The 27,900-nt window shown below is 38.2% G+C and overlaps 1 protein-coding gene across 5 annotated transcripts in view; it reads right to left on the reverse strand.

Moving 5' to 3' along the window:
• The window catches only part of PDE5A (phosphodiesterase 5A), a 146,070-nt gene that overhangs the window by 101,670 nt on the left and 16,500 nt on the right, over positions 1-27,900 (reverse strand). For all 5 annotated transcript variants that reach the window (XM_059066196.2, XM_067036581.1, XM_067036580.1 and 2 more), the window contains 2 exons: positions 22,572-23,160; positions 11,935-12,024 (listed from right to left, as the gene is read on the reverse strand). In XM_059066196.2, the coding sequence (XP_058922179.1) occupies positions 11,935-12,024; positions 22,572-23,160 (679 nt within the window). The remainder of the gene's footprint in view (positions 1-11,934; positions 12,025-22,571; positions 23,161-27,900) is intronic.

Raw genomic sequence — 27,900 nt, forward strand, 5'->3', positions numbered from 1 at the left:
TTTCCATGCTTCAAGACGGCAGAGAAACATTTTTGAAAAAGAAGTTCTCAGGTCAGCTAGCATTATTGCATACCACAGATGCAGTTTAAATGTCACCTCCTCTGTGTAGCATTCTTGTCTCACCTTGCTCTCATGGAGCCTACAGTCTAGGGAGGGGGAAACAGAAATGAACCCATAAGTTAATATGTAGTATGTCAAATGGTGATTAAGTGCTTAAGTGTCATGAAGAAAACAGCAGGGATAGAAATAATGGTAGATAGTCAATAAGGATGCCGAAGAAAGTCTTCCTGAGATGTCATCTGAGTAAAAACCTGAAGGAGGTGACAGATTTGAGCCATGTGGAGAACTAGGCAAAGGAACTTCAGACAAAGAAACAGCAAGTGCAAAGGCCCTGGGGTGGAGAGAAAACAACAACAGTGTGCTAGAGAGGATTGGCGGGGAGACAATAGGTGAGATCAGAGGGGCTTCGGGAGCCAGGTCATGGGGGACCTTTTTTAGAGAGTGACGTGGAAATCCACTGCAGAGTTCTGAGCAGGGGAATGATGAGATCTAGCATGTTTTCTAAAATTTGTGTTGAGAATAGACTGAACGGCGTTAAAGGCTTGAAGCAGGGACACTAGTTAGGGAGGCTACTATAATAATTCAGGTGCTCCATACTGATGGCTCCACACTGAAGCTCCAGTGTGGTAGAAGTACAGGTGGAGAGCAGTGATAGAAGGGAAAGTCAAGAATGTTTCCTGATCAGCTGGATATCTAGTGTGAGAGAAAGAAAGAAGGAATTCAGCCTGATTTTAGCCTTTAAGGAATTTAGCCTGAATAGCTGGGAAGACAGAGAAATTAAGTGTGGTAGGTATGAGTATAGAGCAGGTTTAGTGGGAAGGAAGATTAGGAGTGATGTTTTAGACACATTAAGTTCACGATGCCTGTCAGACATATATAGGTAGAGAAGTCAAGTAAGCAGTTGAATATATGAGTTTAAATTGAAGAAACAATACAGTTGCAATATAAGTTTGGTTGGCACACAAATGGTATTTAAAACTATGAGAGTAAATAAAATCACATAAGCAGTGAGTGAAGGTCCAGGGCTGAGCCATTTAGCAGTGTTGTGATGAGCGGGCACCAGCTAAGGAGACAGAGAGGCAGTCAGAGAGATGGGAGGAAAAAACTGGGGAGTCTGAGGTCCTGGAGAGCAAGTGAAGATAATCTGTCCTGGAGCAATGAGTGATCAACAATGCCACATGCTGCCGACCTGCCGGGTAAGGTGAATACTGAGAAATGATCATAAGCTCCTGCCCTATGGATGCCATGCGACCCTGCCAAGAGCGGCTTCCACAGAGCGGTGAGGGTGAAGGCTTGGGTGCATTATGCTCCGGAGAGCGGGAGGAAATGGAAATGGCAAATGTGGACAACTCTTTCAAAGAGTTTAGCTCTGATGGTGATCAGAGAAATGGTGATCTCCGAAGGGAGATATGTAGTCCAATGAGCGTTTGCTTTTGTTCTTAAGATGGGAGAAATAACAGCATGTTTGTGTGCTGATAAACCAGTCTGGTAGAGAGGGGGATTTTGGTGACTCTGGTCACAGCGGGGAGAGCTGCTGAGTCGTGTCTTGGAGCAGATGAGATGGGATGAGATCTGGTACACAAGTGAGAGACTGACCTTTGCTATTTCATAGATGGTTAATGTAAAAGGATAATGGAGGATGTAAACTCAGATGCAGGAGCAGGGGGAAAGAGACTGGGGAAGTTCTCTTGTGGAATTATTCCTGTAACTGCTTTATTTTTCACTGAAAGAGTAAGCAAGACCACCGGATGAAAGTGGAGATGAGGATGCAGTGCTGAGACTTGACGAGAGAGGAGAAAGGAACAGACAGGAAAACAACACACCCAGCAAAAGAGCTAATGGCTTTGATCCCCACAAACCAATTCTCTCCGTTGCATGTTTTATTTGAGGGAATGTCACAATTCTTCCCACGAGAAAGTATTCTAGATTCTTCCTTCTGCTTCACCTCCATCAAATCAATCCCTCAACCGCCTCAACAGAAGTGTAACGAACCCACGCCTAGTCTGGATTATGCAAAAGCCTCCTTACCAACTTCCCTGCTTCCAGACCCAGGATTTTCTCCGTGTATGAACAAATCAGGAAATCAAAATCTATGAAGTGTCCAATTTTGTGGCTCTGGTTAGAGATCAAACAAAGAAAACTCTTCACCCTTAACGCTATGGCCACACAGATCTTTAAATGACAGCAAATGTTTCTTGGCTTAAAAAAAAAAAAAAAAAATCCAGCACCTCCTTAGCATGGCAGTTTGAGGATGCTTCATGATCTTGCCTCGGCTTGGATGCTCAGCCTCGCCTCCAGTGCCAAGGTATTTACTAGACAGGTTCCTTCCAATCTTGATCCACGAGGAAGGCAGAAAACAATGGTGCAGAGAAATAATAAGGATGCACCAGTGAGCATTTTCCATGGGCATTAAGAAGCAAAACACCTAAGCTACACAAACAGTGATCTCATGAAGACCTGCATTTGTGACATAACATTTTAGAAGACTTTTAATATCTCGATGGTTTGCCTCAGCTCAAACAGCAAGCAGCTTCCTCCTCTTCTCCTCAGCCCTCCTCTTTTAATTCTCCTTCCTCTTTTCCCTTTGATTCAAGCCAATCTGGCAGAGCACACACCCCAACTTGCCACCTTATTTAAACCTAGTCTGTGTTACCTCTGGTAGTTCATATTATTTTTAGTATATGAAAGGTTGAGAAGCACTAATTTTTAAGATTCTTTTAATTGAAGTATGGCTGATTTATAATGTTTCAGGTGTACAGCAAAGTGACTCAGTTTATACACACTATTCTTTTTCAGATTCTTTCCATTATAGGTTATTAGAAGATACTGAATATAGTTTCCTGTGCTATACAGTAGGCCCTTGTTGTGTAAGATATTATTTTAATTAACAAGCAGAGTTCCTCATTTATCACCTGAACAGTTTTTTAAGAAAAGAGACTAAGGCCTCAAAATGCACCTAGTACTTTTGGTGGTTTCACAACATCTCCACACATTCTTTGATACTCTTCTCTTCAAGAGGTGGAGCCTAACTGCCCTCCCCGAGTTTGGGCTGGACCTGATGCCTGGCTTCTGATGAACGGTTACCGTGAGGTGAAGGTGAACAGGTCTGGGGACTTGGTCATACAAGGCAGTGCCACTTCCTCCTTGCTCACTCTGCCACGTGCTGAGTACACGGAGTGACTTGTTGAGAGGCCCGCTTGGCTGGGAACTGAGGCCTCCTGCCAAAAGCCACGCAAGTGAGCCCTCTGAGCAGTGCACGCTCGAGTGTGAGTCAGGCGCCCCTGCTGCCTCCTGAGTGCGGCCACAGGCAGGGAACCTGGACCAGAAGAAGCACACAGCCAGCTGGGCCGCTCTGGCATTTCTGAACCACGGAAACTGAGATAATGAAGGCTGTTGTTCAGAATCACTAAGCTTAGGGTAATTTGTTATGCTGCAAGAGATCACTAATATACTTACGATCATCAAGTAATCTGTAATAATCAAATGGATCTGGAATTCTAAATCCAGGTCATTTTCATTTTTATCACTGCTACCAAGTGATACCAAAAAAAAAAGAAAAATATGATTCAAAAATTTTATAAGATAAAATTTATACTTTTATTTAAATTCTGCCTAGAATATTAATTTCCACTCTAGTAGAAGAGAAACAAGTAGGAACTTTTAGATGAGGATTTAATAAGAAGGAATACAGAGTACATAGTTTATTAAGCACTTTACCTATATAATCTTGGCTCTTAGATGAATATAGATTTTGTATATATATATATATATATATATATATATATACATAGAGAGAGAGAGAGAGAGAGAGAGCGAGAGCAGCAGTTTCACTGACAACCACCTTAACTCTTTAAGAATGCATGAAAATTATTTAATAATCAAAATCCATCCCCAGGTCTAATTATGTGGTTCTTGGTCAGATATTATACAAAGAAATTATTTATGCTTATCTGCAACTGGTTCCAGACTTCTACTAGTCATAATTCAGGATCTATATAAAAATTCTCAAAATTAAACTTATAAATGTTCTATCAAACTAAAAATGCAATGCATTCCAACAAGTGCTGGAATGGTTATTCTAAAACTACCAATGAAGATAAACCCCATATTGAATAAATCATAGCATCCGGTCTGAACCAAATTTTCTGTGCATTCAAAATAAGATTTGGGTAAATATAGCCTATCATTAACTTAATCTTCAGTCTCAAGCTTTTATTCACTCTTTCTTCTTCTCCTGGATCAGTAGTGTAACCTCAGGGATTGAACCTACTAGCATTATGTTTTTCATCTGATGCTCTTGAGAAGTGTTTTTTTCCTTAGGAAAGCAGTTACCATCTTCTCTGTAAAATACACTTGTTTATTATTTAAAGGGTAATGTGGCAAAAGAAAAAGAAAAGATCTTCACTATCACCCCATCAAGTCCAGAACCGACGGAAACTTTTCGGAGTATTTTTGTTTTGTTGCTAAAACAAAGCTACAAGACAATATCACAGGGGAATAAATGCGATGGACAATTTATAAGTTTTCAAAAAACACGTAACTAGCCAATTCTTTAAGACTAAAATAGATCTAGATCAACTGACAGTCTGCAATTAAACTCTGCTTATTCTTATAGCTATATTTTCATCTAGTCTGACTTGGAATTGTAGGATTATGTATAAAGCTGTAATGTTCTTCATCTGTTCCAAGCTTACATGACAAGTTTAAGAAAAGCCCTAGTCAGTAGTGTGAGCAGAATATCAGAGGCAAGCAGCTACCCTGTCTCCACCCTCTCTCAGAAAGCATGTTCAAGCTTCCTCTCTTGAGCCTGTGGGATAAACACAGCAGGGATCTGCTGTATGAAACCACAGCTTTCGTTCTTCCTCTGTGATTCCTCCAGTTCTTGAAATGCACAGACTTTCCTTTGAACTTGGGTGCTGAATATTTAACTCATTTAACATTTGTTTGGTTACCTTGTATTGATATTTGCTTTTTGGTATATAAGATCTCCCTCTTATTGAAATTGAAAAAAAAGTTTCTAAGTATCTTCCTTGCTTCATTTTTTTTAATATCCTCACTGCCTAGACCAGGACTCCACATATTGCAGTGATTCAACAATCACTTTCAAAACAAGATCATTTGGGGGAGGGGGAATGAGAATATTTTTAACTTAGGGGGGGATGAGCAGATAAAGTTATGTAGCTTAAATTCTAGAAAACATTTACCTTTATATAAAGCAGTTGGAATTATACATTTGAGTCCATTAATGCTTTACTTTATGATTTTTGGCAGGCATTAAATCTCTTTGATTCATCAAAGTATTATATTTATTTCATAAAAATCTCATAAAATTCACTGATACTTTTTGAAGTTTTTCACTGTTCTTTTAAAAGAAGATATAAACAATTGGATATTTAGATAAAAATGCTCCTTTATTACACTGTAAAAAAACTTATAAATCTTTTATTACAACTGCTGTATTTGCATCAAAGAATTATATCATCAAATATGATTAAATAAAATCAAAATGATAAAAACAGAGAAGGATAAGAGCTCTGATTCCAAATTAGATTTTTACTTAATAACTGGAGTTGACATTCAACCAAGAGAAAACAGGTATCAGCCTAGCCTGACATTATTGGATATAATCTCTACCTCAGATCAATATGAAATTTTCACAGAACTTGCATTATTTCACAATGTCCTGGCTTCTACCTCATTGGTGCAGCCGCTATAAATTAAAAAAAAAAAAAAAAAAAAAGCACTCATCTCCACCATGTCATAACAAGCAATACTTCAAGAGAGGGCAGTATTTCAGAAATAGGTCATCTGAGCTAGAGAGAAAGAGTTGAGTTTCCTTGCACTTCTTTACTAAACATAAGAGAACCATCTGGTTATAGAAATAACTAATGCATGTGACAAAAATAAAAAACCGATCCAAGTGCCCAGGTCTGAAAAATCCAGTGTTAAGCCTGAAAGAAATTTAACAGCAGCTCTAAAAATTCACACACTTGCTGCAAACTTTTTTCATGATGCTTCCTGTGCATATCACAGAGCACACTGGCCCATATTAACATCAAACATGCTCCTGTAACTCTTTTATCCCTGGTAAAAATTTCTTCTCGGTTACTGGATGGATTCCTCTTAAGACATTATTATAGAGGATGTGACTCTGACCTCTCTTTCTCTCCCCCGCCCCTGCTCCCTGCCCTTCTTTCTCCCCTCCACCACTCTCTCTCATTTTAAAGAGTCCATCTGCAGGGTGGTTTCAGCACTGAACTTTAAAGAGCCATCAGAATAGATCAAGCCCTGCTTGTACATGGAGCCATATCTCACATCAGTGCACCTCCCACCCCCAAATCAACAGTAACCTAAATGTTTACTGCAGCGGCTCAAGAAAACACTGAGGGGGACGAAAGGAGAGTGCAGTCATCATCCACGGCAGAATTTTAAGAAACCCTCTTGCCTAGGTTTGAATCTCAGCTTTGCCAGTTTTTAGTTACATGACTTTGGCCAAGTTCCCTAAATGTCCTGTGTCTCAGTTTCATCATCTGCTAAGTGGGAATAAAATAATGACTACCTCTTATGGTTGTTATGAGGATTAAATGAATTAATATATGTCAAGTCCTTAGAATAGTTTCCACAGGACAGGCAGTTATTTCCAAAGTCCTACTCTGTCGTCCCTCAAGCCATTCTGTTATAGAGCCTGGGCTGGCTCTCTTCTCTCCTCGGACCCCTTTACTTTTTGTCTTCATTCATCTTCTCTAGCCAGTAGCTCTCTGACCTTTCCAAAATAAATTATTTCAGCTTCCTCTAGCTTCTTCTGTCCCCCCCCACCACCCACCACACACACTTTGCCGGTTAATGCCATTGTCTTAGAAGGGAGTACAGAGAGGGGAAAACTGCAAAAACTTATCCTCTGTGATTTAAAAAAAAAAAAAATCTGTCACAGAAGTTTTAGGAATATCTATGATCCTGACTTCTAAAAAGGCATTGCACTATTACACTTATGATTATAACACTAATGAAAAGAACTCCTGAAAAATTTTAATTAGTTGAGATACTTCACGAGAGGCGGATGAAGTGGTTATATATTTTACTGAATCTTAAAAATCTTCCTGAATTTTCTGGACTATGTTGTAGTTCAGACTTTAGTGTTCAATATTCAACTGCTCCCTTCAATCAGCTCTCCAGAGTTGGTACCTTAAGTAACTGGGGTCACTAAAAGGTACCAAGACGTTTTATAAACAGTCAGTAAAGACATTTCTTCTTAGGTTTCTTGGTAATTAGTTAGAATCAGTGTTGTCTTACTCGATACAACTGGACTAATACAAAGAGAAGAAACCAAATTTACTTTGCCTCATTAATCAGGAAAAACAATGAAAAGTATTTTTCTTTTACCCTTAAAGTTTGTTAGAGGGTAACAGACCAATTAAGTCAGGGACCAGTGCTGCTTGTCATTTGATCCCAGCTGTTTGGTTATTATGTGGCTGATGACCTCTGCATACAACTTTATCATTCCTGTTTCTCATAAGCGGTCAGTTAGTTCTATGTCTCCTTTAAAAAATAACAGCTGACCTTTATGGATCACTCCCAGTGTGCCGGAAAATATGGTAATCCCTTTGCGTGCAAACACATTTGACCTTTACAACAACCCTGTGAGGCAGGTCCTTTTATAACCCTCATTTTGCAGATGAGGAAACTGAGGATCAAAGGGATTAACCAGCTCCATCCTGGTTACTCATCATGTAAGTGGTGAGGGATTCAAGCCCAGAGCAAGCAATCTTAACAGTTACTCCCAAAAGCCTTACTGTGACTCTCCATTTTGATTTCAAAAGCTTCGTGGGAGAAAGAGTACTTTCTATTACGTGTACAAAACAGCAAACATTGCCCTGAGTTTGTTTGTGTAGCTATAAATTTAAGGATAATTCTGGAAGTCGTCTATGGCATCTTCTTAGGGGTCTTGGTTCTCGGTCAGCCAAAGTACTTTTTATACTTGCACAGCCATGCTGAGAGTATGCCTGTTTTTCTGACTGTTTCTCTTCATTCCTTTCTTTCTGAAGAAATAATTCTCACAGGAAATAATTTCAAACCAGGCAGGGTGGGCGTGGGAGGAGAAGGAACAGGGGGGAGAGGACAGAGAATAGGGAGGGTCAGCAAGCTGTTTTAAAAAAGCTGTTTGGAAACCTTCCCATCAGTAAAGTTACTAAGACTTCAGTGAAGTTACTGAAGGTTGTTTATCTCATGAAATGCTTCATGTGAAAAAACTTTTGTGGAAACCAGTGAGGAGCTCAGCCTTCGTATCAAGTCATCATAGGGTAAAACAGAGACAGCAGGAGAAGATGAGGGAGCATGGAGGAAGACAGCCCTGAGGATGCTGAGGAACCCAGCAGAAATCTTTTTTTTTTTTTTTTTTGTGGTATGCGGGCCTCAGTGTTGTGGCCTCTCCCGTTGCGGAGCACAGGCTCCGGACGCACAGGCTCAGCCGCAATGGCTCACGGGCCCAGCCGCTCCACGGCACGTGGGATCCTCCCGGACCGGGGCACGAACCCGCGTCCCCTGCATCGGCAGGCGGACTCCCAACCACTGCGCCCCCAGGGAAGCCCAACAGAAATCTTAAGGAGAGCTCTGGACAATCACAGTCTGGGGACCTGCAGCTGAACCCACTTTAATCAGGTCTGTAAGTAAGCGGACGACCCCTGACTGAGAGTGGGGTTATTCATTCATGAAATCAAAGGTAATGGCTACGATCTTTTTTTGAAATTGACAATACCATGCGTTGCCTCGGATGTGAAGCAACTGCCGACTCTCATACGTTGCTGGCAAAAAAGCAATATGGTACAGCCACTTTGGAAAGGAGCTTGGAAGTTTCTTATAAAATTAAACATACACCCACCATATGACCTGGAAATTCCCCTCCTGTATATTTACCAAAGAGAAATGAAAACACGTCTACAAAAAGACCTGTATGCAAACCGTGGCTGTTCTTCTAACAGACAAAAACTGGAAACAACTCACATGCCTAGCCACAGATGAATGGATAATCAAATTGGGGCACATCCATACCATGGAATAATCACTCAGCAATAAAAAGGAACACTCGACTGACACGCAATGGTATGGATGGATCTCACAAGCATTATGCTGAGTGAAAGAAGCCAGACACACAAGACTACACACTGTATGCGTCCACTTACATGATTTATATGACACTCTAGAAAAGGCAAAACAATAGTGACAGAAAACAGATCAGTGATTCTCAGGGGCTGGGGGTTGAGGGAGGAGGAGGAGGAGATCAACTACAAGGGGTACAGGGAAATATCTGAGGGGAAAGACATGTTCTGTATCTTGATTATAGTGGTGGTTATAGGACTGTCGTGCATTTGTCAAAAACTCATCAAATTATACACTAAAAATGGGTGAATTTTAGGGTACGTAACTTATACCTCAATACGGTGGGGATTTTTGTTATTGTTGTTTTAGTTTAAACCATCCTCACTGGTCGTCGTAAAGACAGAAACGTGTGTACCCAGAGGATGCTCTCTTACAGGAGGACAACCTCACCTACTTCACCCTTGTGATTCTGTTGCACATTCTCATGGGTTTCCCCCAATCCCCACTGTTCACGAAAGTTAAAAAGAGATATTTAACCAGAGCATGATTCAAGCTGAATCTCTCAGCCAGTACAAAGTTGTTTTTCAGGCCATGGTTTTAAAACATACTTAGAAATTAAAAGCTGAACATCATCTTTTTAAGTGCACACAGTCATAATCCTTGGTTTATAACTAGGGCAGCCAGATAAAATATAGGATGTCCAGTCAAATTTAATTTTAGATGAACAACAAATAATTTTTTAGTATAACTATGTCCCCAATATTGCATAAGACATGCTTTTTATTTGCTTTATCAGGCAATCTGCTTAAGAACACCACTGGTCCATGCATGGCCTTTTCCATTTTATGTATTCATTCACAATTAATTAGCTAATTAATTATTTAATCTCATATGCATGTTGTAGCGGCAGGAATTTTTAGTAACTGTGGCTGTAACTACCCTCTTAAAAAACCATGCAGCAACTCTAAGGCACTGAGAACTTATCTTAGGCTACTGATAAGTGACTGATTTAAGATCTTGCTCATCAAATTATCTGTAGACCCGGTGCATCAGCAACAACCTGTTGCTTGTTAGAAAAGAAACTCACTCAGGCCTCACCTAGACCTACTGAATTCAGAATCTGCATTTTAAGATTCATATGCACATGACTGTTTTAGAAGCACTGATTTAGCAAACCGTGTTTTAGGAAAATTCCCAAGGGCATATGCAGGGTGGATTAAAGGGAAATTGACTTAAAGTACAGAAACTCCTTACAAGAATATTTTAAAAGTTCAGGCATTACTTCAAGATCTGAATTATGGTACAGGCAGGAATGAAAAGAAAGAGATCAAAATGAGAAACACTATCAGGAAAAAAAAAAACAAACCGATGGGACTTGGTAAAGGACTGGATGGAGGAGGGAAAGGAAAGATGTCAGAATCTGAATATAAACCAAGTAGAACCAGCAAAGTGTTTCTTGTATCCCTGGCAGTGGTTCTCAACCTTAGCAGCACATGATAACCACCTGGGAGCTTTAAGAAATACTGATGCCTAGGTCCCAACCCCAGAGATTCTGATTTAAAGTGAAACCTGGGCATTAGAATTTCTAAATGCTCCCCAGGTGATTCTACTATGCAGCCAAGGTTAAGAACCACAAATACGGGCTCTTTCAATCTATTTGTTTTCACTCAGGAAAATGATTTTCAACCCTGGTTACATTTTAGAATTATTTGGGGATCTTTAAAAATGTATCCGTATCTAGACCCTGCCCTTAGAGATTCTAATTTAATTGGTAATAGTTTAGAGTCTCACAGTCGATTGTTATGTGTAGACAGGGCTGAGGACACTCAATTGAACCATTCAGTTTAAATGATGATTAACTATTTTTTTCCTCAAATAAATGTAAAATGAAGAGAGAATTCAGTGCTTACAGAATCTAAACCTTCTAGTTAGGTGAAACATAAACCAACCTATTTTCATTTGCTTGTTACAGTTTCACAATATATTTTGCTTAGTGTTATATACAATTTCTATTTTTTCAAAACCTCATTTTGAATCCAAACAAAAAAATCAGCTGATTACCACTGCAATTAGATAACCATTTATGAAATAAGCATTATTCAGATGTGTAAAATATAACATGAAATAAATTGATTACAACCACAATTATACATCTTAGGATTCAGTAAGGTCCTCAGGAAAGAGGGGTAAAGAAATGACATGTCTAGGGACTTCCCTGGTGGCGCAGTGGTTAAGAATCTGCCTGCCAATGCAGGGGACACGGGTTTGAACCCCAGTCCGGGAAGATCCCACACGCCGTGGAGCAACTAAGCCCATGTGCCACAACTACTGAGCCTGCGCTCTAGAGCCCATAAGCCACAACTACTGAGCCCGTGTGCCACAACTACTGAAGCCCGCGAGCCTAGAGCCCGTGCTCCGCAACAAGAGAAGCTACTTCATTGAGAAGTTTGTGCACTGCAATGAAGAGTAGCCCCCATTCAACGCAACTAGAGAAACCCCGTGCACAGCAACTAAGACCCAATGCAGCCATAAATAAATACATAAATTTATTTTAAAAAAAGAAATGACATGTCTAAAATTTATTTCTAAGTCAAAGTAAAGTATCAGGAGTCAACCCTATTACTAAAGTCTAAATAAAAAACATCATGCAGAACATTTAGGCACTTTATAGTTAACTTGTCACTACAGCATTATTTCATAAGTGTGCAAAGTGAAAAATTTTTTTCAAAAAGAAAAATGTTTCTAAATGACCTTTTAGAATAAAATGGAAAATTGGCTTACCTCTTCCCTGTGATTCTTAATTGGCATACAAAGAATACTTTGTGTCTTGTAGCCGGTAATTTGGTCAACTTCTGCATTGAACCGAGGATCCTAGTAAGGAAGGAAGAAGAAATTCAATTTAGTGACTGACCTGTTCAAAGACTGATTTGATTTTTCTGTTTTATAGGATTAGAGAAATCTAATCGTCGACTCACCTTGTTGTTCTGAATGACAATTTTATTATTGTAAAAGGTATCAAATCATACAAGTACATATCATCTTTGACAAAGACAAATTTAAGGGTTTTTTAGCAGCTAGTATTTATGAAAAAAATACAGATGTAAACAGATATTAAGAAATAAAGGAAATTCAAAATATTAACCAATTTAGATAGCCTCACTTAAACTCAGGAAAAAGTGGCAACTCTCCTCCTCTGTAATACAATTTGCCTATTCCCATCGTACTGATTCTTCTGAAAAAGAAAAGCATCTTCGGTCTGAAACTCTTCCTATGAAACCCACCACCTCCAAAATGACCTTTTCAATACTGACTTAACTTCCCTTGTAATGACTGTATATATATATTTCCTCAGTATTCTGTATTTCTATCTCAGGTGTTTCATAAGAATTAAAAATCTTATATTTTCTCTCTTTTTGTATATAATAAAACTGCATGGGCTTCATCAGACTATAAACAATTCCTCAATCTTTTGAATCTCTTTCCCCTTTTACAAAGTACATCTTCCCACATCCAATAATCACAAAGGACTGCTGAAAGGTGTAAAAGTTCTAAATGTGGCTTAAAGAAAGAAAGACACAGGCTATTTTCCATTAAACCAGATTGAGAAGATCAAAGGTAGGCTGTAAATTCTATAAAGGGCTTTTCTTGGTTCACCACACTGTATTCCCAAGATTAGCACAGGAACTCAAAAACATTTGTTAAACATATGAAGGAATTCATTACCAAATGATATCATAGTTATCCAACATGATCACTTTTAGCTTACTACAGTTTAAAGCAAATCTGATAGGTAGGAGGAAAAACATACTCAAGGAAATGGACAGAGACCAGTATATGAGATACAATTAGAAGGGAAGCAAACATACCAGAACATAAACATCTGAATGAATATTGTTCCCTTCAAAGCAACAGCCTTGGGAACTTACATGCTCAACCTAATAATAGCATTATTGTTTTAAAAACTCTGCTTTTGGAATTCCCTTCAGAAAATATGGAATAGTCACACTGGAGAAATCCTCATCTTCAAAGGTCATTTCTTTTTTTTTTTTTTTTTTTTTTTTAATTAGTCTAAAGTACGCAAAGCCAAAGCTGTGAATGATTACACTAGATTCCATCAACTAGGGTCAGAAATGAGGCCAATTTTCCCCATGAGAGGACCAAACATGGCATTAAAGGCAATTTCAAAAGAAAAGTTATAAAATGGTAGAAAATCAATATAAATATTTTATATTATAAATATACACTACTGCATTTTTAATTTTTCTGCAAACATGCTCAAAGTTATACTGAAAGACAGAGAAAACCTTGGCTCAATGTTTCCAAAAAACAGTTCTTAAATAGCATACTATATTGCAAGGCATCTAAAGAAAGCAGACAGGATACTGATATGGACAAATTAAAAGAAGTTAAAAATTATGAATTTATATAGTGAATTATTCTACAAGCCAATAATCAAAATATGAATAGAAATGCATCCTCAGCAATTATTTTGTTAATGAGTATCTGAATTACAAGACCAATTTATAAAAAAGAGGATTAAACCCAACTATCTAATCAAAGCAAGAGTCTGAAATTAGTAGCACTTTCATAGAATTTTTTTGTGCATACTGGAAGTTTAAAATAAACAGCAGCCCTGAATTTCATTCTTCATTGAAGGAAGTAGGAGTAATGTATGCTTCAAAATCACTTTAAGTGAATTTTGGCATCTCAAAGAATTTTTCCTTTAACAATGTACCCAGTGCAGGGGCTATATACACATAGAGAACTTCTGACCCCTCTAGGTCCAGTAAACGTCGAAAGAAAAATGGAGCACTATTATTTCATTATTATTGATTATTTCTTTCACTGTTTATGAGAACACGACAGTGTAAAAAAAAACACAGTTTAGATATCCACCTCCCATACTAAAACAACTAGTACCAGACTTGCCCTCTTGCTGAAAAATACAAGATTAGAACGAATACGTGCGATAGCTAAACTACACCACAGCGAAGAAGGGAATACACAGGATTGCCTTGCAATAATCTGTTTCCTCCTGGGGGCAGGCAGGTGGTATCCAAGTAGAGTAACAGTTCCAAATAGAACTGAATTCAGGGCTTCTAAAGTGGCTGGTATGTGCAAGGCAAAGTACCTGATAAGAGAGGCTGTGCTTTGGGTGGGGTTAGGGGTGTAAAGAAGGAGTGGCAGAAGACTGAGTGGCTAGTCACTTCACAGACAGGTATTTGGCAAGACTCTAAGAGACCTAGCAAAGACTTCCTGTTGAAGGCTGAAAGTGAATGGTGATAACCAATTCTAAAAATGTTTGAAGACACTGTTGTTCTACCCACCAGAGGAGATACCTCCCTAGGCACCTCAGGCATTCAGTTGAGACACAGAAAGGCCACTCCTTGGCAGTAAGGACCTGAGCAGCATTCCCTAAGACTAAATTTAAAACTAAAGTAGATCCATCCTAACAAATAATAATACCAAACGTGACAGAACCGGAAGGATCTTCCAGTAACTTCACTGTCTACAAGAACAAAGGTAAGCTCCGTTTTAAAGGAAGCTGATATAATCCAAATGCCCTGCAACAAAACTTTCAAAATGTCCAGCATACAATAAAAAAAAAAAAAATCACAACGCATGTGAAGAAACAGGAAATTGAAACCCACAGTGAAGAAAAAAAGCAGTCAATAGAAAATGACCCCAAGATGATTCAGATGTTGGAATTAACAAACAGGTACCTGGAAGCAGCTATTATAAATGTATTTAAGGACTGAAGAGAAAACATGGTAATAATAAACAGATGGAAATCTCTGCAGAAAGAAAAAGTATTTTTAAAAAGCCAAATGGACATTCTAGAACTGAAAAGTACAAAGTCTAAAACGAAGAGTTCACTGATGGATTTAACAGCAGACTGGAAACAACGGAAGGGTCAGTGAACCTGAAGACAGATTGACAGAAAGTATCCAATCAAAAGGACTGAGAGGACAAAGAAAAAACCTATAAAAAGTTAACAGAGCCTCAATGTTCTGTGGGACATCAAATAGTCTAACACATATACAACTGGAGTCCAAAGAGAAGAGAATGGAGAAGAAAAAATATTTAAACACATGACCAAAAATTTCCCAAAGTTAGTGAAAACATTAAATATATACACAGTGTGAAAATGATATATACTATGAAACATATAAGGTGAAAAATGAAGCCGAGCTGACTTCTCATAAGAAAAATGAAAACCAGAAAAAAGTAAGAGAACTTTTTAAGTGTTGAAAGAAAACTACTATTAACTGAGAATCGTCTAGACTGTGAAAATATCTTTCAAGATTACAAGCAAAATAAAGCCATCTTCAGATAAATGAAATCAGAGAATTCGTCACCACCAGACTAGTACTAAAGACATGTTAATGAGAGTTCTTCAGCTTGAAGAGAAAGATAAGAGATTCTACAGAAAGGAGTAGGAACATGGCTTGAGCACATGCACAAATATATGAAGAATAAGGAAATGAATCCACAAAGATATTGCTATGATTTATGTCAGCAAGTGTACTGCCTATGTTTCCCTCTAGGAGTTTTATAGTATCCGGTCCTACATTTAGGTCTTTAATCCATTTTGAGTTTATTTTTGTGTATGGTCTTAGAGAATGTTCTAATTTCATTCTTTTACATGTAGCTGTCCAGTTTTCCCAGCACCACTTATTGAAGAGACTGTCTTTTATCCATTGTATATTCTTGCCTCTTTTGTCAGAGATTTGGTGTACGTGTGTGTGTGTGTGTGTGTGTGTGTGTGTGTGTGTGTGTGTGTGTTATGGAATATTACTCAACCATAAAAAAGAATGAAATAATGGCATCTGCAGCAACACAGATGGACCTAGAGATTACCATACTAGGTGAAGTAAGCCAGACATAGAAAGACAAATATTATATGATATCACTTATGTGTGGAATATAAAAAAGACAAAAAAAGACATAAGTGAACTTATTTACAAGACAGAAACAGTCCCTCAGACATAGAAAACAAACTTATGGAAAGGGGAGGGTAATAAATTAGGAGTTTGGGATTAACATATATACATTACTATATATAAAATAGATAATCAACAAGGACCTGCTGTGTAGCACAGGGAACTATATTCAATATTTTCTAATAACCTATAAGAGAAAAGAATCTGAGAAAGAACATATATAACATGTATAATATATATAATATTACATTATATATATTAAGAAAAGAGGAAGAAAAAATATACCTTGAGGTGTTAGATTGAAGTTGGAGGTAAGAATTCATTGTTTGTCATATAGTGAGTAGTTAGATATAGGAATAAATAAAATATAAGTGTATGTGTGTCTGTGTATATTTTTTTTTCTAGCTCTGTCTGCTGATAAACTAGTAGCAGTGAGCACACCTACTGCCTAGATCCTGGTTTCTAAATACCATCCCCTCCACTGAAAGGAACCAGGGCTCCTTGGGAAAAAGAATGATCATAGGGCTAGGGCAGGGAAAGTAAAAGATGAGTTTGGAACATCTTGTTAAGCAGTTAAAACTTTCGGCTCCCCTAGAAAGCAAGAAAATGCCAAGAGTGATGGGGACATGTCAAAAAGACATAGGAGCCAGTAAATCTGATATAATCTGAGAATTTGAAAAAATAAAGATAGTAACAGAGCATAACTCATTAAACAAAATAAAAATCCATGAGTCCATAATGATAGAAATAAATAATGAATCAATAAAGAAGGCAAAGTTCTTTACATTGGAATGCCAACTAATATATATAGAAGGTACTATGAAGTTGGAAAATCAGTGGATGACAAAACTGGTAAAGGTACTGATGAGGAATAGAATATCTACACAATATCAAAATATCTCCTCTTAAGATACTTAATTACAATGGAAAAATTATAACTTTATAGTGGAAAAACCTAGTGGATACCGCTTTAACCAAGTTATCAAATTTAATATCATCAATACTGGGGTAAAGTAACATCATATGCTACCTGGTAATGTATGCTAAGAAGGTCTGTGGTATAATAAAAAATATATTGGTCTAGCATAGAGCTCCTCAAACCCTTGGAATTTCCTGAGTGATAGGAGATTCTTTTTACATTCATAACAAGCCCCTTACAACCATACCTGAGTTCATACTAATGAGAAGACTCACGGGTGGTGGGGAGGGAGGCCTCAAATAGCTTCAGGATGGGGGCTGGCTGCCAGGAAAACCAATCAAGTGATTAGAGGATTAGAACTTTCAGCCCCACCACTGACTTCTGGATAGGAGAGAAGGGGCTGAAGCTTGAGTCCAATCACCGGTGGCCAATGATTTAATCAATCGTGCCATCAGATCTGAGGGAACTTTTGGGTTGGTGGAGATAACTGTGTGCTGGGATGGTGGTGCACCTCCCCCTTCCCCGGCCCCTGCTGAGAGGGCATGGAAGTTTTGTGTCCCGTCCCCCCACCCCCTCCGCTTGCTCCTTGCCCTATGCACCTCTTCTATTTGGCTATTTCTGAATTGCATCCTCTATAATAAAACTGTAATTTTAAGTAGTGCTTTAGTGTTTTCCTGAGTTCTGAGTCATTTTAGGACATTATTAAACCTGAGCAGGGAACCCCGGAATTTGTAGTTAGCCAGACAAAGGCGTGGCTACCCTGGGTATCCTATTTAGGGCTGGTATCTGAAGTGGGGACAGCACTGTGGGACTGAGTCCTTAACCTGTGGGGTCTGCACTAACTCCAGGAGCTAGTGTCAGAATTGAGCTGGATTGTAGGACACCCCAGCTGGTGTAGGAGAAGTAAAGAATTGATTGTTGTTTGTAAAACCAAACTAGGTCTCAAGATCAACATCTGTCACATTCCTGCCAAAAGTGCCTGACTTGAATCAATTCAAGAAAAAACATTCTACAAGATAAGTGGCCTGTATTCTTCCAAACTACATGTAAAGAAAGATAAAGAAACACTGAGAAGCTATTCCAGATTTAGTGGAGACCAAAGAGATAGGACAAGTATGTGCACTATGTAATCCTGAATTACAGCCTTGATCAGAGTGAAAAAAATAACTATAAAGGACATTCATGGAACAAGTGACCAAATTTGACTATGGAATGTTTGATAATAGTACTGTATCATAAAATTTCCAGATTTTGATAAATGTATCACAATTGTGTAAGAGAATATTCTTGTTATAAACTATACACTGAAATATTTGGTAAAACTGTCTCCAAATGGTTCAGAAAAAAATAATATGCATAGATTACTTATATATGTATTATATATAGGAAAAGAAAATAATAAAGCAAATGGGGCAAAATATAAACAATTGGAGAATCCGGGTAAAGGGTATACACAAGTTTCTGATGCTGGTCTTGCAACTTTTCTTTAAGCTTGAAATGGTATAGAAATAAAAATAACAGGAAACAAAAAGGAAATAACACAGTAGACTTGCCAAATTATATGCGCTGGTTTTCTTCCACAAAGTGGATTAGACCTAGAGGTTATTAGAACACTGAACAAAGATATAGCAGTTCCCAAACTGTGTTCCCTGGGACACAATTACACCATGACAAAATTATCAAATTTAATAATTTATCAAAACTAAAGAATTTATCAAAATTAGAACAGCTGCTATTGTTATCTCTTTCCTCTGAAATTCATTTTGGAAATAATTTTATTCACCAGAAATTCACTTGAGCAGTAAGTGAGACCTGCAGGATGAAAGATGAAGATTTATTTACCTGGAAAAGGACTGAAAAGGAAGGAATGAAGTGGGAGTGGGAGGAGTAGCAGCTCCACGGTGAAGGCCACATGAGTGACAATGTGACCCTTCCCTAAGATCCTCCAAGTTTTCTCCCTAGAAATCATGGTATCCATGGAGAGGCTGTCCCATGGAAACAGGAGAAGAGCCCAAGTTTTGCATTCCAGTTGACTTAGGAAAAAGAGGGTTGTTTAGACAATAGAAATCCTTTGACATAGGAAATCTTGCAGAGTCTTAAGGCTTCCATAAGACATGGAACCGGGGGTTCAGGCAATCTGTGATGGTTAATTTTATGTGTCAACTCGACTAGGCTAAGGGATGCCCAAATAGCTGATAAAACATTACTTCCAAGTGTGCCTGTGAGGATGTGTCCAGACGAGATGAACGTTTGAATCAGTAGAATGAGTAAAGAAGACCTTCATCAATGCCAGTGGGCACCATCCAATCCCTTGAGTACCTGAATAGAACAAAAAAGGCAGAGGAAGGACGAATTTGCTCTCTAAGACATCCATCTTCTCTTGCCCTCCTGCTGTCCATCAGAGCTCCTGGTTCTAAAGCTTTTGGCCTCAGACGCAGACCAGAGTTATACCATTGGCCCCCCTAATTCTTAGGCCTTCAGACTCTGAATTACACCATCAACTTTCCTGATTCTCCAGCTTGCAGATGGCAGGCAGACTGTGGAACTTCTAGGCCTCCATATCTAAGTGGCTAATTCCTACAGTAAATCACTTCTTATTTATCTCTATTTATCCAACTGGTTCTGTTTTTCTGAAGAACACTGACTAATACACAATCCAATCTAGATACTGGATGATATCTAGTTTATATATATGAGGATAATGCCAACACATTTATACAGTTGCTCTGATTATTATGTATTAATATTTTATTATTATGAAATGCTCTGCCATATTCAAGAAAGTTGCATGAATGATGGGCTGATGAAGGAGGAGATGATGTGTGACTGAACATCACTGGTATTTGTGATCTAATTGAGACTCACTGGTCTAAGTTGTCGATTTTGTCTTATATTTTAAAATATGAATGTGTTATTTTATTAGCAATAAAACAGTTGAATCCCCAAGTTTATATCATTCTGTTACAAAGTTTTAAAAAGTGAATCAAATGTTGACCACTTCTTACAATTAATCTATCTAGGAGACTATTTTTTTTTACTCTTAGTTTCAATCTGCGCACTACTCTTATTTCATGGCCATGTCTTCGTTTTCTACTGCAACACTGTAACTTTTAAGTGTTCTATGGTCACATAAGCTAAAGAAATGTGTCATTTTTACAGACACATATTTAAAGAAGTAGGACTCAGAAAACATAGAATATACTTTGATACTCTGATTATTTTCACAAAAGGCTATGAGACAGCATTTTGACTATTCAAGCTATGAGCGGGCTGAGTAATGAATTAGCCACTAGCCAACTGACTTCCACTGTTAATACCAATGTAAATTATGTCACAGATCAATCCCACAACTTCTAATGAAATTCCTGGGATAGGAATAACTTCTGCAAGGCCTCTATAAACACAGATCAAGGGTGCCAAGGGTGAAGCAGGAACATGAGAAATCCACAGGCTAAGAGGCTTCACCCTGGGGTCACTGCAAATCAAGGACACTGGGCCTATTTCAGATAGCAGTACAAGAATTAAATTATTACTAACTGCAAGACAAAAATTATACCATCAAAACTCTAAAGATGGTAAACAGATTAAATAAATTATATATAAATGAAGAAATTCTCAGGGCTGAAGAAATTTAGGACCATGCAGACAAATGAAGGCTTTCTCAGCAAAGCTGAAGCGTATTTATGGTCCTACTGTACTTGGGACTATAGTGTCCTTGAAAAGCGGAAACCCAGCTGTCACCTAAGACAGGAAGGGAATTCTGCAAAATTGGCAGCGATTCTGCAGCTGTGTCCTTAATACCCCTCTTGGAGTCTGTCATGGTGTGATGTTACCCACAGAGCTCAAAGAGGTCATGGAGATAGCTCCGTGAAGAATCAAAATGGAAAAGACTGCTGGTATAGAGTTGATTCTGAAACCTATCTCAGGATTTAACCTATCCGAACTATCACATCTCTCCTCAGATCCCTGCCCTCAGTATTCCCTACCAGTTACCATTATTTATTCAACCAACTTCAAAACCCAAGTCTTCTCCAACTCCTCTTTTCTCCTCACTTCCATCTCCTATTAGCTGCCAAGTCTAGGAGACTCAGCTTCTTCATCTTTAATCCATTCCCTCCTTTTGGTCCTGAAGGCCAGTGCCCTGGTTCAGGTCCTTACTTCCTCAGACTATTAAAATAACCTATCCTCCCAGTTTCCAGTATTTTTCCCCAATTCATTTTATGACCACCATATTATTCATCTTTCTAAATCACAGTCTGAATCATGCCAGTTCCCCTTTCAAACCATCTTCAGTTATTCCTCATAGCTCTGAATCAAACATATACGCCTCAGCTTGGTATTCAAGACCCCAGTAATCTCCAGCAGCTCCTCAACATCTATACTGACTATCACCCACACATTTCCATACGAGCACCACATGGTCCAACTTCCTGTCTCTTCTGCAAACTTCTCTTTACATCTGCATCTCACTATGCACACAACTCAATCTACTCCAATCTCACTCGTCTTCCAGGGTCCACATCAATCACTGCTTCCTCAAAGAAACCTCTCTCCGTCTCCCCAATTATATGTGATCTCCTGCTTTCCTGAACCTATAACACATTTTCCCTGCATCTATTATGACCTGCTTTCCATTCTACTTATTTATCTCATCTACTATAATTTTCTCCCAAACGCTATTTATTAAGACTTATCTATGTTCCAGGCACTGTCTTAGGCATCAGGAATACAGGGGTGACTAAAACATCTATGACCCCTCCAATTACAAAGAGGAGCCGCAAGCTAGTATTACTATGGAACCTTCATAGTGTACCACGTGATGTGTAGCTAGAACATAATTCATAAACATACTGTCATTCAATTAAGATGCTTTGTTTAAAACCTCTAATTCTAGTAATAAAAGATTAATTTTAAATGGGAAATTTCAAGAATCATATAGTGTAATCTTTAAGTCTATAACTGAAGTAAAAGTGGAAGAAATATCAAATCTTTCCATCGAAATACTGTAGGGCAAAAATTTCCATTTTTTGAAGCTATCCGTAAACTTATTTGTTTAATAAAACAAATGAAAGAGTGGAAAGAAAGAAAATCAGACTTTGCTGTCAATGGGAGTTCAAATGAATGAATATGATTAACTGAATGAATGAACTTAAAAAGACTATGGGTTTGGTTTTCTGATGGCTTTTGGACCTATCATTTTAGAATATTAGTAAATTCCTAGAAGTTCACATGGAGATAACATAGATAGGGGATATGTAGAGTGATCAGGTAAAAAGAGGAAAGAATACAGCTATGAGATGACCTATGTTAAATTATCATTAAGGAGAAAAACAGGACAAGACTTCTCTCCGGCCTCTATCCTTGATCCAGACATTAGCGAAGAAACTCTGACATTTAAAGGATGGGAAAGTTCTTGCCATATATTCCCATTTTAAATAAGTACACACATTATTACATCTCAGTGTCAAATATCCCCACGATTCACAGCAGTTGTCCAATGCCCCACCCGTGTTCCACCCCCCACCCCGCCTCTGTTCCAACAGTTTCTTATTTACCTCATATGCATCTTTGATGTTCAAGGGCTCACCAAGAGCTGCCACGTGTCCCACGATGCCTTTATTCCACTCTAAGCGGATACAGTTATTTGAAGCTTCTTCCAGTGTTGAACCTTCTGCAACATCAAAGAGGCGGCTAATAAGAAACTTGTCGTTGGCGCTGTCCTCACAGACGAGGAACAGGGAATAGCGGTCAGCGGAGATGAGGCCGTGGATATGCAAGAAAATTTTGTGACATAAGGCTGTGACATCCAAGTGGCTAGAAATATCTTTCACTAATTCCAAGAGTCTCGAGCACTGGTCCCCTTCATCATGATCAAACCGTGGGGGGGTTAGAGGCATCTGTTCCTTCTTTTCCGAGTCAGAGAGGAAGCTCAGAGTTCCCTCAGAATCCTTGACAACGATGGGTCTAAGAGGTCGATCAAATTCGGAGGCAGAGATTTTCCTGGCTGGTGCTCCAGGGACACTGCTCTCTGCACGGGGACTCTGCTGCGAGGGGCAAGAGCAAGATTCCACGTGGCCTCTGATGCCTTCCTTGCACACAGGGATGCTGTGAACTCTCTCAGCAAACCATGCATTGACCATTTCTCTGCAGAAAAGAACATGTAGACACAGTGAATACTTAAGGAAGAACACCCTTCCTTAAATATTGCTACCCCTGAAAGCTTCTAAAAATCCTCTCATGGTAAACTGAGGCAGTAATGGTTCAATCTGTCATAGAAAATAAAAACAAGATGGTTTATTTAGGACAGTTTTAGCCTGAAAATCTGTAGAGGACAGTTGCTTCAATGAACACTTTGATAAAGCCTGACTCCTATATACATGTATTTTCAGATATCTGATTTACTATACATCAAGTGTCAAGTCTGCTCCTCTCAAAATCAATTTGTGTTAAAGTAAGACACTAAATTTAACAATAGTCTTAGGAAAACATAGATACGGAAATTAATTTGCTATTTAAAACATACAACTTGTTCTGAAGTTAAATATTTTTAAAAATTTATCTGAATTTGGCTAGTTAATATGCTTAGTTTTAGATAATTGTTATCTATATTGCTATATATACATTAGATTTAGAAAGGGAAATGAAAAATAAACAATTTGATCTGGTATGTATTAAAAAGATTATAGATTTCCATGAATATCATACTGATAATGTTTGTTCAGATAATGGTAAAAATGATCTCTTCTTCTAGATTATCTTTTCCTTGTATAAAGGAGGAAAACAAAAAAGTAAGTATAACTAGTATAAAAAATTCAGTCCAAGAAAACTTAAATTATTTATGTTGTTAATGTGCCATCCCATGAAGAAACCTGTCTGAGATAAAGCCTTCACAGTGGGTGATTTTTTTAAACAAATATACCGGATCATATATATCCAAATAATTGTTGTTCAATTCAAATAATTCCTCTTGGGCAGCTGTAATCTTACGCCAATTGATGGTGCCATTACTTTAGACATTTTTGGAACTTCTTTTGAAACTAACTCCTAAAAAATTTCATAAGCCATATAAGAATATTAGTTTTATCTGAAAGTTAGATCTTCTTTTTCACTAAGCCTTCCTCTGAAAACAAGCAAATAAAACCGCAAAAAACCTAGAGTAATGGCTAACTTCATATATATCTTATGCATTAGACTTGACTTTTTCCAAAACTCAAATTTACTTTCAAAAGACAAAAACTTGCTACCATTGAGGATATTTAAAAGAACTGGCCTATATGAGCAATGCAATCTCCACTCTGCAATGACTTACTGATTATTTTCACCAAAGAGCCAGGATAAAAAAGTCTGACAGTGTACTATTTTGGATAGTGTAAGGAGACAGACACTCTCTCATCCTTTTGGATGCAGTAGAAATTGATAACACCTCTTCAGAGGGCAAGTAGGCAATATCTAACAAGTTTTAAAATGCATTTATCCTTTGTTCCACATGCGGCAAAGGAAGTACCAGGGTATTTATTTACTGTGGTACTGTTTGTTACAGCAAAGATAAGAAGAAACCTAATACCTCAAACAGAAGCCTGGAAAACACATCATGGCACATTTATAAATGTAACACTAGACAAAGATTTTAAAATGGTCATGGATACTGATATGAATAATCACCACAATTTATTAAGTGAAAAAAGAAGATCCAGAAGGGGGAAAGAAGAGTTAGCCTCTTTTCAGAGTCTCTACTAAGCCTTTCACTTATAGAATGCTCCCTTAATTATTTTAGTTTGAACAACACTCTATTGTTTGGTAAATATATATTACCCTGAAATGGCACTGGTCTAGAATGAAATGAGTCAAAAAAAGATAACACAGATATTATCAGGATTACCTCATAATTCCAAGTGTTAGATATAGTTATAAATTTTAAAGCTCTCTTTAAAAACCTATGTAGGGACTTCCCTGGTAGTCCAGTGGTCAAGACTCTGTGTCCCCACTACCGGGGTCACAGGTTTGATCCCTGGTCAGGGAACTAAGATCCTGCGTGCCATGCACCATGGCCAAAATGATAATAATAATAATAAACAGAAGTTTTTTAAAAAGCAATGCAGTAAGTATATTGTACAGATCTCCGGTGTATACCTCTAGCACAGAGTCTTTTAAAATATAATTGCCTAATGTTTTATAAATGCATGACATGGCTTGAGACAAAATTTCCAGTGATGAGAACATAGATTGATATTAAAATAATGCTGTATCTCAAAAACTTCGATAGAAATGAGGGGAACATACTTTGGGAAATGCTTACATAACCTCCAAAATCACAGTAGTGCCAAAGAAACTGATGTCAGACACGCATGTGAAAAATGTACAGGAAGCATTTGAATTAAACTGTTTTGTAAAATGTAAGACAGGAAATAAGCGATACATTTAAATTAACATATCATGTGATTTAAAAATATGTACATGCAACTTAAATTCTCAAATCAATATAAAAAGAGGCATTTTAACTACTTCAGTTACAAACCTGAAACACAGCCTCGTCTTATTTCTTACCTTCTCATTGGCAAATGGTGATCAACTTTTTAATCCAACCACCTACTTGACAGCTCCATGTGAACGTCTAAATAGACACCTTAACATGTTGAAATCAGAATTCCTAGTGCCCCACCCTTCATCTTGCTCCAGCCTCACTCCCTGCCAGGTTTCTTCATATTAGTAAGTAGCACCATCATCTCCCTAGTTACTCAACCAAACATCTAGGAATTACTCTGGATTTCTGTTTCCTTCAACTCTCTCTTCTAATCCAGCAGCCAAGTCCCGTCACCTTGACTTCTAAAACCCTAGAGTCCAATCTGCTCATTTCTATCTCCTGTACCACTTCCCTGGTCCAAACCCCACCACCTCTCACCTCGGACTGTGGCCACAACCCCTTAACTGGTGTCTCTGATATTATACTAGCCTCCCTTCAACCCACTCTCCCCACAGTAGCCAGAGTAATCTTCGAACAAAGTGAACCTTAACATCTTAACCACCCTACTTGGCTTCTCACTGAATTGAGACCAAAACTCGAATCCTTCCAATCCCTTACCACAGTCCCTCTCAGCCATGCCTTCCTGGCGCTCCTTAAGCACGTCAGACTGCTCCCGGTCTGGAAAGCTCTCCTCACCTGCACCTGGCTGACCACAGCTTCCTCCCCTCCTGTGCAGACAGGCCTCCCCGATCACTCCACCTCAGGTGGCGCCGGGCCCGTTATGTTCTCCCCGCCATGCTGTCTGAATTCTTACTGTCATCTCTTCTTCTGGTTTACTAATCTGTTGGTTTATTGCCTCCTCCGGTGAGATGTAAATTTCATACTTGTCTGTCTTCTTCACGACTGCACTCCTGTACTTAGAGAACGCCTGTCGCATAACAAGTCCTTGATAAATATCTGAGTGAAGTGAATGAATAAATAAATAAAGACTCCTAAATTACCTGCATTAAAAGGGACGACAGTCTTCTGAAAATGTGAATGCTGATATATTTGTTACAGAAAATCAACACTGTGTTTTAGCTATTAATGTTCATCACTCCTTGGATGTAAGCCTCATAACTGACCATGGCTAATTTACCCTCGTATACCCTGTAGGGCCTAATATATGTCTTAAACAGAGCCAGTGTCCAAAAATTCTTTGTTAGGTGTTTTGTATTATTATATTTAATAGTCTCACAAGTGTTGTATTTCTAGATATTCTCTTGGAGAGATGAACTCGGTATTAAATGACACAGGAACAGGAGACCTGGTATATTAAGTGATTCAATCAACAATTTTTGTTAATCACCAGTCATGGGAGAAAGGGTTTTCTCATGACCACATTATTGATTATCTGAGTCCCTGGAGATATATCCCTGTGTATGGAAGACATATGTTATCATAACATCAAAACAATCACTTATAAACCAACTGTAAATAAAATTAAATCATCTCTCACACCTCTCTCCCTTCAGGCATCCCTTGACGTCTTGCAGTGCATGACCTATGTGGCTGTATGAAGTGGGCCGTCCTTCCTAAGACTAACATCTATCATCTCCTGTAGACTGTTTTTTAATACTTCAATCTCTGCAAATACAAATCACCTGCAGACTGAAATTTAAACTCTTATGTAAGATACAGAATTTCTAGAAGTAAACCAAAGTGATGTTGGAGAACTATTCTAATATTACATAAAGCCACTGATAATTAAGGGTTAAGCTCAATAAAAAAAAAACAGCTAACAATCAAAAAATTAAAAAACAGCAAGGATCATGACATAAATACCTGAAAAGAGAATTCTATTCAAATAACTGCATTCTAGATTAAGAAGGGCTGCTGGAAAAACTGATGACATCTTCAAATATTAATTTTAAAAACCCATATTTGGGGAAAAAGACTCTCTTTATGACCCTGCTGCAAATGTCAAATGAGAAGTAAAGATATTGGTTTATGGCATAGTCTTGCCAGAAAATTGTGTATTTTACAAATTAGCTTGGAGTTTTCATTATAATCTAAATTTTACTAAGTCCAAAATAAGGTAAATTTACTTTCATAACTTGTGGTTCCATTTTTCAAGATAAAGTTCCAATCGAAACCTTTTCACTGATATTTTTCGGTTTAACTGGATTCATTTTTAAGTGTCTTTTTTCTCTAGAATGGATTATTCTCATGAGGCTCCTTGAGAGTGTCAGGCACTAACTAGGCTGCGCACCAGGGGTACCGGAGTGCCCAGACCTCTCCCCCCTGAACTGAAGCTTATATTGTGTCCAGAAGTTAATTTATACACGCACTGAATTTGCTGTCATATGAAGTTATACGTAACTGCATGTGAATGAAGAAAGATGGAAAGATGAACGTGTCAAATACGAGGGTAAATATACCAG

This window comes from Kogia breviceps, chromosome 6 (genome assembly GCF_026419965.1).
Source record: "Kogia breviceps isolate mKogBre1 chromosome 6, mKogBre1 haplotype 1, whole genome shotgun sequence".
Classification (NCBI taxonomy): Eukaryota; Metazoa; Chordata; class Mammalia; order Artiodactyla; family Physeteridae; genus Kogia; species Kogia breviceps.